This window comes from Nyctereutes procyonoides, unplaced genomic scaffold, assembly GCF_905146905.1.
Source record: "Nyctereutes procyonoides isolate TBG_1078 unplaced genomic scaffold, NYPRO_anot_genome, whole genome shotgun sequence".
NCBI classification, from domain to species: domain Eukaryota; kingdom Metazoa; phylum Chordata; class Mammalia; order Carnivora; family Canidae; genus Nyctereutes; species Nyctereutes procyonoides.
The window spans coordinates 38,076,911-38,093,336 of record NW_026575046.1 but is presented as its reverse complement, the minus strand read 5'-3'; the positions used below and the strand labels follow the sequence as shown (position 1 = coordinate 38,093,336).

The following is a 16,426-nucleotide window of genomic DNA, read 5'->3' as shown; positions in this document are numbered from 1 at the left end:
AAGGTCACATCCCTCAGTAATGCCCTGTTCTCCTTTGTGGCACTTACCATGGTTGGTGAATACACAGTTGACTCCTGAAGAGTGTGTGGGTTAGGGAGACAGGCATCACACCCAGTCAAAAATCCACGTATAACTTTTGACTCCAAAACTTAACCATTAATAATCTATTGTAGACTAGAAACCTTTTGGAAACATAGTCAATTAGCACATATTTTTTATGTTATATGTATTACATATTGTATTCTTACAATGAAATAAGCTGGAGAAAAAAAAATGTTATTGGGACACCTGGGTGGTTCAGCGGTTGAGCATTTGTCTTTGGCTCAGGGCATGATCCCAGATTACAGGGATGGAGTCCCGCATCGGGACTGCATGGAGCCTGCTTCTTCTCCCTCTGCCTGTGTCTCTGGCTCTCTCTGTGTGTCTCTCATGAATAAATAAATAAAATCTTAAAAAAAAGAAAGAAAACTTATTTAAAAAATCATAAGAGGGATCCCTGGGTGGTGCAGCGGTTTAGCGCCTGCCTTTGGCCCAGGGCGCGATCCTGGAGACTCGGGATCAAATCCCACGTTGGGTTCCCGGTGCACGGAGCCTGCTTCTCCCTCTGCCTATGTCTCTCTCTCTCTCTCTCTCTCTCTCTCTCTCTCTGTGACTATCATAAATAAATAAAAATAAATAAAAATTTTAAAAAAAAATCATAAGAGAGGGGCACCTGGGTGGCCCAGTGGTTGAACGTCTGCCTTCCGCTCAGGTTGTTATCCTGGGGTCCTGGGATCAAGTTCCGCATTGGGTTGCCTGCATGGAGCCTGCTCCTCCCTCTGCCTGTGTCTCTGCCTCTCTCTCTCTGTCTCTCATGAATAAATAATTAAAATCTTTAAAAAATCATGATATGATTTTTACAGTATGTATTTATAAATACATTTACAGTACTATGTTGTATCAAAAAAATCCACATATAAGCATACACATGTGGTTCAAACCCATGTTGTTCAAGGGTCAACTTTATATTTATTTATTTGAGTATGTGTTTGGCATCTGTCAACCTCACTAGAGTGCAAGCTCCAGAAGAAAAGAGATGGATGTGTAAGTTTTACTCACTTAGTACAAAACAAATATTTTTTGGTTCAGTGAATGACTGGTTGGTTGACCCCAACAGTGAAACTTGAATTTGCTAAATATGGGGTTTACTTGGTTCATTAAAATAAAAAATGAAAAGAACTGGGGCTAATTGGAATATGGGCCAGGCAAGATGGAGAAAATCAGGGAACAAGAACAGGATTTCTCAGTAAATTGTAATTAACTCAGTATGTTAGGCTATTAGCCACCAAAATAGAAATATTTGGTCCACCAAATAGAAATATACCCCCCACCATCTAGAGGACATTCTGCCCAGGTGAAAATGATAGTGGTGCTAGAAAGCATTACTACTTCAAGCCATAAGGATCTGAGTGTGATTTAATAAAACCAGAAACTTCTCAAGTTTATTGTTAATGAGAGGTTCCATTTCAGAAAATTAGAAAAACTTTGTAACTGGATGGACCCTGTAGAGTTGCTTCAGACATGCCCCTCCCTTTAGGCAAGCAGTAATAAACCACACCTCAGATAAAAGGAATACACAATCCCCCTTTGTTTCTTGTTCTACTTTTGGAAAGAAGTAACTTACTTGGAAGAAAGAGGAAGCATTGGGTTAAGGAGCTGCCTTCCTATCCTCTCCTGGCCCCACCCAGCCCATTCTTGTGTGCTTTAGCCAAAATAAAGCCTGGGATCCACAACCCTGGTCAGGTGTTTACCCTGCCTAAAGTTCTTCCTTTCTACTCTCAGCATAACAGCCTTAACAAGGCCAGCTGGTCCTTGTCTGTCCCTCCAGCATCAACTTTCGCTGTTCTTTGTCTCTCACTTCATGTATTCTACAGGGCATGCCTATGAACTTTGTTTCTAGAACCAGTTCTTCTGCCTGGAACGTCCCTGCACAACCTTCCAACCTAGTATACATATACAGGTATACATATACACACACATATACAAACATGCATACATTATTTTCTGAACCATTGAAACATCTTGCCCATTTACCCATAACTACTTTAGGGTGAATTTCCTAGGAACAAGAACATTTTCATTTATAATCACAATATAATTATTATAATGGGGAAATTTGACATTATTAAAATACTATTACTAGTCCTGAAATCATTTTTAAATGTTATGAATTGTCTATTTATGTCCTTTATGCCTATTTTATCTCCCCCCAGGCCAGGAACCAGCCCAAGATCACACATTACATTTACTTATCATATCTTTTAGTCAGAAAGCTTGCCTGCCTTTCTTTGACTTTTAATATTTAACACCTTTGACATAAATTAATTATTTTGTAAAATAATCCCCAGTTTGAGGCTTTTCAATATTTCCTTGTGACTACCATGGAAATGATGCCATGTCCTTGGTTCATCATAACAGGAGGTACAGAATGTCAGGTTATACCATGTTGGTGATTTTGCTTTAATGTCTTGGGTAAGGTGGTGTCTGCCTTTACTGCAATGATTCTTTTTTTGGCATTGTAATTAATAATTTGGGGGAAGATACCTTGGAACTATAGAAATATTTGGATCCTCATCAAATTTAAGTTCACTTGTTTGGCATCCATTTGACATCTGCTTTATTTTTAAGAAAGCTTATTTTACAATGTTAATAAAGAAAAGCAAAGGATGTGATATAAATAATGGACTTTTTAATCCACCCCACCTAAAATACCTGCTTCTGCCATATCAATCCAATCTTCCTTTATGAAATCCTTATTACCTTCAGTTAAGAGAAGTCTGATATGCATGGCATTAGCCACAGCAAGATTTCTCATTTGCATTTTCAACTCTATTCATGAATTATCTTTTCATTTCTTTTTCTTTTATAATAATAAAAAAATCCATGAAAGGGACATTTTTTATAATGAGAAAGAAAATATGTAATATTATTTCTAGCTTACCATATGTCATAATATTGCTTTTGGCCACATTATGATGGGCATCAGTAATTGCATTTATTTTTTCATGCTTGCTACAAGGGTTCACTTAAGACTCTGAAGAGCTCTTCTGGATTGAAAATCATTTGGATTGATTAAACTCATGAGGGGAATTATGATAAGGGTCAGATCATATGGGCATCAGAAGGTAAAATGTTAACATTTAAACTAGAAATGGAACTTTTTCTCTTTAAAGAATCATATTTTCAATGACAGGTGAGCTTTCTCATTGTAAGATTAATAAAACCTGACGTTCATTCGTCCATTTATTCAAAAGAAAATTATCCTGTGAGCCTACGAAGTGAGAACCCTCATCACATACAACTTCTTACAAAGAATGTATTTGAATATCCTTCAGGGTCTTTAAGCAAGAATGGCCAGAAGGAAACTTGAAGGCTTTCTTATAGGTTCCATTAAAAGAGCTCAAGAACTGGAATATCCTAGAAAACGTAGTGTTGGTCCACCATCTAGGAGGATTATCTGAATAAGTGCTCAGTTTCAGAAACTACTAAATGGAGTTGGAGAGGAAGGAAGGGGTCTCCCACCTTCACCCCCAGTCAACCACACTGAAAAAGAAAAAAAAAGTGTACATAGAATGACATTCTGTATGGCCCAGTCACCTCAGGCCAAAGTTTCCTAGGAAAGAAACTGTCTCCTCTTTCCCACCTATAACTCTCATTTGAGGTTCTGACCACAAATGAGGTTCCCCAAAATATCAGTACCAGAAAATTTTTTTTAATTTTTAATTTTGTTTAATTTATTTTTTATTGGTGTTCAATTTACCAACATACAGAATAACCCCCAGTGCCCGTCACCCATTCACTCCCACCCCCCACCCTCCTCCCCTTCTACCACCCCTAGTTCGTTTCCCAGAGTTAGGAGTCTTTATGTTCTGTCTCCCTCTCTGATATTTCCCACACATTTCTTCTCCCTTCCCTTATATTCCCTTTCACTATTGTTTATATTCCCCAAATGAATGAGAACATACACTGTTTGTCCTTCTCCGATTGACTTACTTCACTCAGCATTATACCCTCCAGTTCCATCCACGTTGAAGCAAATGGTGGGTATTTGTCATTTCTAATGGCTGAGTAATATTCCATTGTATACATAAACCACATCTTCTTTATCCATTCATCTTTCGATGGACACCGAGGCTCCTTCCACAGTTTGGCTATTGTGGACATGGCTGCTAGAAATATCGGGGTGCAGGTGTCCCGGCGATTCACTGCATCTGTATCTTTGGGGTAAATCCCCAACAGTGCAATTGCTGGGTGGTAGGGCAGGTCTATTTTTAACTCTTTGAGGAACGTCCACACAGTTTTCCAGAGTGGCTGCACCAGTTCACATTCCCACCACAGTGCAGAAGGGTTCCCCTTTTCTCCGCATCCTCTCCAACATTTGTGGTTTCCTGCCTTGTTAATTTTCCCCATTCTCACTGGTGTGAGGTGGGATCTCATTGTGGTTTTGATTTGTATTTCCCTGATGGCAAGTGATGCAGAGCATTTTCTCATGTGCATGTTGGCCATGTCTATGTCTTCCTCTGTGAGATTTCTGTTCATGTCTTTTGCCCATTTCAAGATTGGATTGTTTGTTTCTTGGATGTTGAGTTTAATAAATTCTTTATAGATAGTAGCCCTTTATCTGATAGGTCATTTGCAAATATCTTCTCCCATTCTGTAGGTTGTCTTTGAGTTTTGTTGACTGTATCCTTTGCTGTGCAAAAGCTTCTTATCTTGATGAAGTCCCAATAGTTCATTTTTGCTTTTGTTTCTTTTGCCTTCGTGGATGTATCTTGCCAGAAGTTACTGTGGCCGAGTTCAAAAAGGGTGTTGCCTGTGTTCTCCTCTAGGATTTTGATGGAATCTTGTCTCACATTTAGATCTGTCATCCATTTTGAGTTTATCTTTGTGTATGGTGCAAGAGAGTGGTCTAGTTTCATTCTTCTGCATGTGGATGTCCAATTTTCCCAGCACCATTTATTGAAGAGACTGTCTTTCTTCCAGTGGATCGTCTTTCCTCCTTTGTCGAATATTAGTTGACCATAAAGTTCAGGGTCCATTTCTGGGTTCTCTATTCTGTTCCATTGATCTATGTGTCTGTTTTTGTGCCAGTACCACACTGTCTTTTTTTTTTTTTAGTACCACACTGTCTTGATGACCACAGCTTTGTAGTACAACCTGAAATCTGGCATTGTGATGCCCCCAGATATTGTTTTCTTTTTTAAAATTCCCCTGGCTATTCGGGGTCTTTGCTGATTCCACACAAATCTTAAAATAATTTGTTCTAACTCTCTGAAGAAAGTCCATGGTATTTTGATAGGGATTGCATTAAACGTGTATACTGCTCTGGGTAACATTGACATTTTCACAATATTCATTCTTCCAATCCATGAGCATGGAATATTTTTCCGTCTCTTTGTGTCTTCCTCAATTTCTTTCAGAAGTGTTCTATAGTTTTTAGGGTATAGATCCTTTACCTCTTTGGTTAGGTTTACTACTAGGTATCTTACGCTTTTGGGTGCAATTGTAAATGGGATTGACTCCTTAATTTCTCTTTCTTCAGTCACATTGTTAGTGTATAGAAATGCCACTGATTTCTGGGCATTGATTTTGTATCCTGCCACGCTACCAAATTGCTGTATGAGTTCTAGCAATCTTGGGGTGGAGACTTTGGGGTTTTCTATGTACAGTATCATGTCATCGGTGAAGAGGGACAGTTTGACTTCTTCTTTGCTAATTTGAATGCCTTTAATGTCTTTTTGTTGTCTGATTGCTGAGGCTAGGACTTCCAGTACTATGTTGAATAGCAGTCGTGAGAGTGGACATCCTTGTCTTGTTCCTGATCTTAGGGGAAAGGCTCCCAGTGCTTCCCCATTGAGAATGATATTTGCTGTGGGCTTTTCGTAGATGGCTTTTAAGATGTTGAGGAATGTTCCCTCTATCCCTACACTCTGAAGAGTTTTGATCAGAAATGGATGCTGTATTTTGTCAAAGGCTTTCTCTGCATCTAATGAGAGGATCATATGGTTCTTGGCTTTTCTCTTGCTGATATGATGAATCACATTGATTGTTTTAAGGGTGTTGAACCAGTCTTGTGTCCCGGGGATAAATCCTACTTGGTCATGGTGAATAATTTTCTTAATGTACTGTTGGATCCTATTGGCTAGTATCTTGTTGAGAATTTTTGCATCCATGTTCATCAGGGATATTGGTCTATAATTCTCCTTTTTGGTGGAGTCTTTGTCTGGTTTTGGAATTAAGGTGATGCTGGCCTCATAGAACGAATTTGGAAGTACTCCGTCTCTTTCTATCTTTCCAAACAGCTTTAGGAGAATAGGTATGGTTTCTTCTTTAAACGTTTGATAGAATTCCCCTGGGAAGCCATCTGGCCCTGGACTTTTGAGTCTTGGGAGGTTTTTGATGACTTCTTCAATTTCCTCCCTGGTTATTGGCCTGTTCAGGTTTTCTATTTCTTCCTGTTCCAGTTTTGGTAGTTTGTGGCTTTCCAGGAATGCGTCCATTTCTTCTAGATTGCCTAATTTATTGGCGTAGAGCTGTTCATAATATGTTTTTAAAATTGTTTGTATTTCCTTGGTGTTGGTAGTGATCTCTCCTTTCTCATTCATGATTTTATTAATTTGAGTCTTCTCTCTCTTCTTTTTAATAAGGCTGGCTAATGGTTTATCTATCTTATTAATTCTTCAAAGAACCAACTCCTGGTTCTGTTGATCTGTTCCACAGTTCTTCTGGTCTCGATTTCGTTGAGTTCTGCTCAAATCTTTATTAACTCTCTTCTTCTCCTGGGTGTAGGACCTATTTGCTGTTTTTTCTCTAGCTCCTTTATGTGTAAGGTTAGCTTTTGTATTTGAGTTCTTTCTAGTTTTTGAATGGATGCTTGTATTGCGATGTATTTCCCCCTTAGGACTGCTTTTGCTGCATCCCAAAGATTTTGAACGGTTGTATCTTAATTCTCATTAGTTTCCATGGATCTTTTTAATTCTTCCTTAATTTCCTGAATGACCCTTTCATCTTAGAGCAGGATGGTCCTTAACCTCCACGTGTTTGAGGTCCTTCCAAATTTCTTGTTGTGATTTAGTTCTAATTTCAAGGCATTATGGTCTGAGAATATGCAGGGGACGATCCCAATCTTTTGGTATCGGTTCAGACCCGATCTGTGACCCAGTATGTGGTCTATTCTGGAGAAAGTTCCATGTGCACTTGAGAAGAATGTGTATTCAGTTGAGTTTGGATGTAAAGTTCTGTATATATCTGTGAAATCTATCTGGTCCAGTGTATCATTTAAAGCTCTCGTTTCTTTGGAGATGTTGTGCTTAGAAGACCTATCGAGGGTAGAAAGAGCTAGACTGAAGTCACCAAGTATAAGTGTATTATTATCTAAGTATTTCTTCACTTTGGTTATTAATTGATTTAAATATTTGGCAGCTCCCACATTCGGGGCATATATATTGAGGATTGTTAAGTCCTCTTGTTGGATAGATCCTTTAAGTATGATATAGTGTCCCTCTTCATATGTCACTACAGACTTCGGGGTAAATTTTAGTTTATCTGATATAAGGATGGCTACCCCTGCTTTCTTTTGAGGACCATTCGAATGGTAAATGGTTCTCCAACCTTTTATTTTCAGGTTGTAGGTGTCCTTCTGTCTAAAGTGAGTCTCTTGTAGACAGCAAATAGATGGGTCCTGCTTTTTTATCCAGTCTGAAACCCTGCGCCTTTTGATGGGGTCATTAAGCCCATTCACGTTCAGAGTTACTATTGACAGATATGAGTTTAGTGTCATCATGATATCTATACAGTCCTTGTTTTTGTGGATTGTTCCATTGAACTTCTTCTTAAAGGGGAATTTTAAGAGTCCTCCTTAAAATTTCTTGCAGAGCTGGTTTGGAGGTCACATATTCTTTCAGTTCCTGCCTGTCTTGGAAGCTCTTTATCTCTCCTTCCATTTTGAATGAGAGCCTTGCTGGATAAAGTATTTTTGGTTGCATGTTCTTCTCATTTAGGACCCTGAATACATCCTGCCAGCCCTTTCTGGCCTGCCACGTCTCTGTGGAGAGGTCTGCTGTTACCCTAATATTCCTCCCCATGAAAGTCAGGGACTTCTTGTCTCTTGCTGCTTTAAGGATCTTCTCTTTATCTTTGGAATTTGCAAGCTTCACTATTAAATGTCGAGGTGTTGGACGGTTTTTATTGATTTTAGGGGGGGATCTCTCTATTTCCTGGATCTGAATGCCTGTTTCCCTTCCCAGATTAGGAAAGTTTTCAGCTAGGATTTGTTCAAATACATATTCTGGCCCTCTGTCCCTTTCGGCGCCCTCGGGAACCCCAATTAAATGTAGGTTTTTCTTCCTCAGGCTGTCGTTAATTTCCCTTAATCTATCTTCATGGTCTTTTAATTGTTTGTCTCTTTTTTCCTCAGTTTCCCTCTTTGCCATCAACTTGTCTTCTATGTCACTCACTCGTTCTTCCACCTCGTTAACCCTCGTTGTTAGGACTTCTAGTTTGGATTGCATCTCATTCAATTGATTTTTAATTTCTGCCTGATTAGCTCTAAATTCTGCAGTCATGAAGTCTCTTGAGTCCTTTATGCCTTTTTCTAAAGCCACCAGTAGCTGTATAATTGTGCTTCTGAATTGGCTTTCTGACATTGAAGTGTAATCCAGATTTTGTAACTCTGTGGGAGAGAGGGCTGTTTCTGATTCTTTCTTTTGAGGTGAGGTTTTCCTTCTAGTCATTTTGCTCAGTGCAGAGTGGCCAAAAGCAAGTTGTATTGGGAAAAGGAGAAAAAGAGAGGAGAGAAAGAAGGATAGAAAAGAGAAAAAGAAAAAAGAAAAAAGGAAGAAAAAAAGAAAAAAAAGAAGAAAAAGAGAAAGAAAAAGAAAGAAAGGGGAAAAGGGTGGGGGAAGGAAACAAATCAAAAAGCAAAAAAAAAACTAACAAACAAAAACAAAACAAAACAAAAAAACAAAAAACAAAAACAAAACAAAACAAAAAAACCACGGGGGAGTATCTTCTGATTCTGTAGACTTTAAGTCCCTTGACTTCCCCTGGAACTGGTCCGTCCAGCTGGTCTTCTGGGGGAGGGGCCTGCTGTGCTGATTCTCAGGTGTTAGCACTTGGGGGAGCTGCTCTGCCCCTGCCTGCTCCAGGGCTCAGTGGGGGTTGTTTACCCCGTGAGGCCCCAGGAGGAACAGCCGCAGTGGCTGTGGCAGCTCTGGAAGCCTGGATTCAGCCTCCGCATAGCTCCGGGGCTCTCCGTCCGCAGGGCCTGGAGGCTCCGGGGCGGGGCCGCTGATCTGCTCAGCTCGGGGCAGGAGCGTCCTCGCTGTCCTGGGCCCTCCCGGCCTCTGCCTGTCCCGGGGGAGGCCGGATCCTGGGCTGTGTCCCGGCGCCCTGTGCTCCGGGGCCTGCGCTGTTGGATTCGCGCTCCCGCCCCGCAGCCCCCTCCGCGGAGCCGCCGCCCGAGCCCCTCCGAGCTGCTCCGGCCCCGCCGTGCGCGCTGCAGCCCTTAGGGAGCTCGGCGCACTCTCCCGGGGCGCAGGTGTCTGTTAGTGTCCCCGGGAGCCCGAGGGCATCCCCGCCCTCCTGGGTCCTGCTCCAACTCCCTGCGAGCCCCTTTCCGCCCGGGAAGGTTGGTGCAGCTCCTGCTCCTCCGGGACGGGGCTCTCCTGTCCTGGGGACACTCGCCCCGGCCTCAGCGCGGCTCCTCGCGGGGCCCCTCCCCCTCGGAGGCCTTTTGTTCCTTTATTTCTTTTTCCCCGTCTTCCTACCTTGATAGAAGCGCGAACTCTTCTCACTGTAGCGTTTCAGCTGGTCTCTCTTAAATCTCAGGCCGAATTCGTAGATTTTCAGGATGATTTGAAGGTTATCTAGGTAATTTGGTGGGGACAGGTGATTTGGGGACCCTACTCTTCCGCCGTCTTGCCCCTCCTCCCAGAAAATTTTAGAGCTAGAAAACACCTTTCCCTTTAAGACATGGCTCAGCATACTTTTATGTACTATGTAATTCATTCCTTAAAAAGTTTGTGAAAAAATTAGAATAAGATTAGTTTTCCTCATAGTACAGTGAGGACACTGAAGACCATGAAAGAGAGGGACAGCCCAATGTTAGGAAGATAGAGATCTCATTCTGACCTCTAGGGCCATAGCCCACAGGGCCATACTTTTCCTGATAGGTCCAACAAGGTCATCAGCACCCTCCCTGTATCTTAAATGCTTTCATGGTGCTTATCATGGTGCTTTTTGTGTATTTATATGATTATTTGCTTTATGTCTCTCATTCTTGAACATATGGTTTCTGGGATTGAACCTATTTTTCTGACTTTGTATCCCAGAATCTATCTTGGATGGATGAGTGGACAAGTGGTAAGCCAGTATACCACATATTTACTTCTGACCATGGCAACTACATGTGTCTGTTTTCAGATCATAACTTACTGCCAGAAATGGCTCTTTCAGTGGACTCATCTTGGCACCGGTGGCAATGGCGAGTCAGAGATGTGCTCCCTCAGTCTCCATCAGAAGCCACACCACTGTTGTCCCAAGAGAAGAGGAGGCAAAGCTACAACCTGACACAGCAGCGGATCGTGTTCCCCAACAACAGCATGTGCCACCAAGATTGGGCAGAGGTCTCCAGGAGATACTCCGGCAACAGAATCTGCACAGCCAAATATACCTTCCTCACCTTCCTGCCGCAGAATCTCTTTGAGCAGTTTCATAGGTACACAACCACTTAGCTAAATAATATGTGCTTTAACCAAGTTTTTGCCAGTATTTCTGGACAAAGATGTTGCCCTCTGGGCCACCTATCCTTTAATATCTAAATGCATATATCTTGAAAAGACTTGTCATTCATTTGCTCATTCATTCATTCAATAAATAGCAGATTCTAATCTGTGTTAGGGCATGTGTTAGCTGCTAGAGATACATGAGGGAAAAAAAAGAGAGAGAGATAGTCCTGACTATACTTTCTAGTAAAAGAAACAGATTTAATTTTAAGAATTCTGTAAACTGATGTAAAATTAGAACTTAGATAAATACTTCCACGGAGAGGTATATGTAATCTTACAGTGAATAAGAGAGAGATCTGCCCTTGTTAAGAAAATCAGAAAAGACTTCCAGGAGAAGTGACAATTGAAGTATAACCTGAAAGAAGAGAATGCATTAACTGGGTAAAAACAAAAGTCAGAAAGGGAGCCAAGGGAATGTTCTTGCCAACAAACCTTCATGTGCAAAGACATAGTAGCAAGAGGGAGAAAGATGCACTTGGAAAACCTAAAAATGTAAGCCATAATTTTGAGTTAGTACATGAAAGATCATCTTTTAATTATAAAGCAAAATATCTACCTAGATATCATCCTAAATTTGTATATCAAGCTATAATTCATTTAACAACTACTATGATTGAGAGCCCTCTATTGTGTGTGTCACAAATATTATCCTTTGTAATATTTATGAGTCCTTTAAAGTAGGTAGCAGTATCCCCATTTTATACAAGTTGAAACAAGCCCCAGAAAGTCACAAAACTAGTGAACAGTTAGAGTTTGAATATAACTGCATGTGGCTTTAAATTCCTTACCATAATTCAAAGTGATACTGAAAGAGAATGTCACTTTAGTTGGTAAGGGCCAACAGTAGGGAAGAAATAGTGTGGAGAGTATATTTTCTTCCCCATGGTTTTCACTCACACTTTTCTTGCTCCTTCCAGATGGGCTAACCTCTATTTTCTGTTCCTGGTGATTCTGAACTGGATGCCCTCCATGGAAGTTTTCCACAGAGAAATCACCATGTTACCATTGGCCATTGTACTATTCATCATCATGGTCAAGGATGGCATGGAGGACTTCAAGAGACATCGTTTTGATAGAGAGATCAACTGCTCCAACATCTGGATATATGAAAGGTAAGAGAAACCATCCTTCTGTTTGCTTTCTTGAGAATAGGTTATATAAACTCATCAGCTTTTTCAAAGGATTGGTCTCTCTTCTCATTTTGTTTTCTTAAGTTCACTTAATTCAGTGATTCTCAACTGAGGCAGTTTTTCCCAGCAGTGAATATTTGACAATGTCTGGAGACATTTTTGGCTGCCATATTGGGAAGGAATATGACAATGACATGTAGTGGATAAAGGCAGAAGGATGATGCTAAACATCTTACAATATACAGGACAGCCCTCCACAACAAAGAATGTCAATAGCGCTGAGATTTAGAAACCTTAATTTAACATGTGTAAACACTCAAATTATTAAGTATAAGAATGCTATATTATTAACAGTGGGGTTGAAATCTCAAGAATTGACTCTAGAACTGACTAGTTCATCTCAAGAGACCACGTTGAAGCGCAGCTCTTTGGAGAGTGACAGGCAATGTCTCCCAAACACGAAAATGTGTACTATTTTTAAAGCATCTGAGGCTCCTTGTTTTTAAAACTTAACCAGGTAGGCTTTAGGACCTAGAGTTGGCACAACTGTCCTTGGCTGCCTGGGTGGAAAAGGAAGATCCACGTTGGTGACGTCTACATTCCAACAGGCGGAGTCTCAACAGGTAGAAGGAAGTGGACTGGCAGGTGCACACCTGTTCTCCGCAAGCTTTTTCCTTGTCATTTCTCACCTGGTGTTTGTAAACCAGCTACTTATTTTTAATTTTCCTTTTGAAAGAAGAGAGAAATTTCCAGCAGAGAAGGCAAGTAAAAGATGTCAGGGACATGACTCACTAGCAGCTGAACAATGGAACTGATTAGGGAAAAAATTCTTTTACAAGGAACTCACATGCCCTGCTATGAGAATTAAAGAGACGGGATTGAGCAGAGATGAGAAAGGAAGGGAAGAAAAGACAGAAAAGGAAAGAAGACAAGAAACGAGTGGTAATCTCCAACTTGTCCTTTGAAAGATGGTCCTACAAAGAGAATCCCAACAGGCATTACTGTGGGAATCAAATTAAGACCAGCAAGTACACTGTGTTGTCTTTCATACCCAAGAACATCTTTGAACAGCTACACCGTTTTGCCAATCTCTATTTTCTGGGCATTGTGGTTCTGAATTTTGTGCCTGTGGTTAATGCTTTCCAGCCTGAGGTGAGCATGATACCTATCTGTATCATTCTGGCAGTCACTGCCATCAAGGATGCTTGGGAAGACCTCCGGAGATACAAATCTGATAAAGTGATCAATAACCAGGAGTGTCTCATCTATATCAGGTAAAGCAAAACCCAATGGGGAAGTCTTGTGAGCCTAGATCTGATCTTTCTGGGGCTGCTACTACTACTACTACTATTTATAGAGGGAATGGAGTAGGGAGATAGCATCATTTTATTTCAGTGAAGCTGTTTAATTCTCTACAGTCAGAATTATTATCTAAAACCAAATTTTAAAAAGTGGAGGCTTGAATCTGTTGTATATATATTTTAATATATCTATTTGAGAGAGAGAGAGTGCAAGCAGGAAGAGGGAGAGGGACAAGCAGACTCTGTGCTGAGTGTGGAGTCTGAGATGGGGCTGATCTTACAACCCTGAGATCATGATCTGAGCCAAAACCAAGAATCTGACACTTAACCCACATAATCAACTGATCCACCCAAGCACCCCTTGAATCCATTGTTTATTAAAATTAGAAGGCCTTAATGTGGCATTTCCTTTGGTGGTTCAAATTCACTTAACATTTAAGAGTTTTGTATAAAGTCTTATCCATTCTTAGTCCAGTGTGACTACAAGCACACTAGAGCATATTTGGAGACTCTTGGAGGGAAGAGGCATCCCTGTTTTTCAGGAGAGCAGTAGTAGAACATTTTATTAGATAAACTGGATACACACTACTTGGGTCAAATCACTCATTAACCATATGATGTTAGGGAGGTGACCCAACTTCTCTGAGCCTTGTTTTATCATGTAAAGTTCTGTAGTCACTGTGGTCACTCTTAGAATGAAAGGGGCTGGCTTCAAGATATGTACTGCAGCCATTTAGGAGTTTTCTTCTAAGGAGGAGTTCTCTTTCCCAGGAGAATGGAAGGTAACTGGTAACCAACTTAGAGCTGGCTGATGAGAGGGTTTCTAAGAGATCATCAAATGCAAAGGACTCATTTGTCTCCAGGGAATCTCTATGAAAAACTCCATGCCCTCCCTCAGCATCACATGTCTTCTGGAGGCTTTGCTTGCAGGGCCATAATTACAGGTCTAAGAAAGTTCTCTGAAGAGAGAGAGAGAGAGAGAGTGTGTGTGAGAGAGAGAGACAGACAGACAGACAGAGAGACAGAGAGAGAGACAGAGAGAGAGTTTTCAGCTAAATCTAATTGTTTTGATTGTTGTTAGCCCACTGAACACCTAGAGATGAGATTTAGTCTTTCCTCAACTTTGAATAATAAAATCATAAAGATAGGGAAAATGATTGTCAGGTTGCTTTCTTTGAAGAGACTGTCACCAGTCAACCCCATCACTTTTTGCTTGCTACTTTTCTCCTTTGTTGTGTTTCTCAGAGAAGACACACAATGGTGAGCCAGGAAGCTGGTTCTTTAGGGAAGAATGAGTGTGGACCTCAATTACCTTGATCTGATTCTCCTTTATCTGCCAGAAATCCTCAGCTCTATGCTTCCTAGAATTATGGGCCTGTTTTTGGGGATAATGTCAGTGTCGATCAGATCCTGATCTGATCCAGTGTCGATCAGATCCTGATCTGATCCAGTGTCGATCAGATCCTAATCTGATCTTGATCCTGATCCTGACCTGAGGTGGGATTTGGTCTGATGTAGGCTAGGCTGTTGTTCTGTTCTCAAAATAGCTTCCAGAGAACAGCGAAAAACCAAGGTGATAGCAATCCTAGCAAAAAGAGACTTTGGTCCACAGGTTCACTGGCAGTGAGCGACATAAGAGGTTCTATCGTAGCAGTATTTCCCAAAGTATATTCAGTGGAAAAATAATGACAAAGGGGTGGTGTCCAAAAAAAGGACACTTATGATCAAAAAATTATGCATTGGCCCTCTTAACCCATGTTCCAGGAGGGAACTAAGAAAAGATGTACAGTAAAAAAAATCTGTCCATCCTTAGCTCAGTGTTATTCCAAACTTACTTAACCTTGGAAAAATTTTTAACATATATTAACATTTCAATTTGGGGAATTTTACCTTCTTCAATATAGCAAAATAATTGACTACAGGGCTAGGCAGGTAATTGAATGAATCAGAGAGACTAGATACAAAGAGAAAAGCAATATTATCTGTGTACTGATAAATGGGAGCTGATCCTCGACATCAGAGTCCAGATGAGATAGGGAATGGTGGGCACTGTGGCAAACAGGGGGACTGGTGTTCTTGTACAGGAGGCAGAACTGGTTAGCATGTGGCAATATAGGACTAGTATAGCCAGATTGTCTGAACTTTATTAAAGGAGCTTAGAAGTTAATACTTTTATTTGAAATAACCTCATATTTAAATGAAATAACCTGCTATAATTTTTTCAAATACTTCATGCCTATTTTGTTTGACTTGAAGTTCTTATTTTGCTGGAAGCCCCTATTTTGCAAACTTTGCTTTATAATTTGGTCCTAAGGAATCTGGAGTGTCTGCAAAAGAGTAATTAGATTCTTCTTTTGAGATTCATCTTGAGTGAGGGAACCTCACTCTTTGGGCAGGGATGGGGTGTGACTTGGTTTTTTTAGTTTTCTTTTGTTTGTTTTGTTTTTTATTTAAATTCAGTAAGTTTACATATTATGTATTATTGGTTTCAGAGGTAGAGGTAGTGATTCATCAGTCTTATATAATGCCTAGTGCTCATTACATCACATGCCCTCCTTAATGTTCATCACCCAGTTACCCTTGTCCCCCATCTCCTCTCCTCCAGAAACCCTGTTTGTTTCCTACATTAAGAGTACATAAGACTTGTCTCCCTCTCTGATTTCTTGTTTTATTTTTTCCTCTCTTCCCCTATAATCCTGTTTTGTTTCTAAAATTCCACTATGGGTGTGACTTTGAAGTTACACAGGCCTGGTATTCAGTAGGTCTAAACTTTAGGCCCAAGTCTGTGACTAACTAATAATACCTTAGAAAAGTCGTTTAAATCTCTGGATCTCAGTTTCCACTTTTATAAACCTTGAAGTCAGACTAGATCTTGTCCTATGAAATGGGCTGGGAAAGAACAGAATCTACAACCAAATAAATTTGGAAAATAGGACATACTTGATGTTTCTCTTGAATCTAACAATGCACATTAGCATAATAAAGGTCCTGGGAGGACCCTCTGTAAGTAACCTATGGAATCTTGCTTAACTCAGTTGTGTCTGTTGAAATACTCTCTGCTGTAAGCAGCAGAAACCAACTCAAATTTTTTTTTTAAGATTTTCTTTATTTATTCATGAGAGACACACACACAGAGAGAGGCAGAGACACAGGCAGAGGGAGAAGCAGA

At 40.5% G+C, this 16,426-nt stretch overlaps 1 protein-coding gene across 4 annotated transcripts in view; it reads left to right on the top strand.

Annotated features, from left to right (window-relative positions):
• The window catches only part of ATP10B (ATPase phospholipid transporting 10B (putative)), a 311,023-nt gene that overhangs the window by 198,186 nt on the left and 96,411 nt on the right, over positions 1-16,426 (top strand). For all 4 annotated transcript variants that reach the window (XM_055325826.1, XM_055325828.1, XM_055325830.1 and 1 more), the window contains 2 exons: positions 10,462-10,756; positions 11,744-11,938. In XM_055325826.1, coding sequence (XP_055181801.1) covers positions 10,482-10,756; positions 11,744-11,938 — 470 coding nt within the window. In that variant the 5' untranslated portion in view covers positions 10,462-10,481. The remainder of the gene's footprint in view (positions 1-10,461; positions 10,757-11,743; positions 11,939-16,426) is intronic.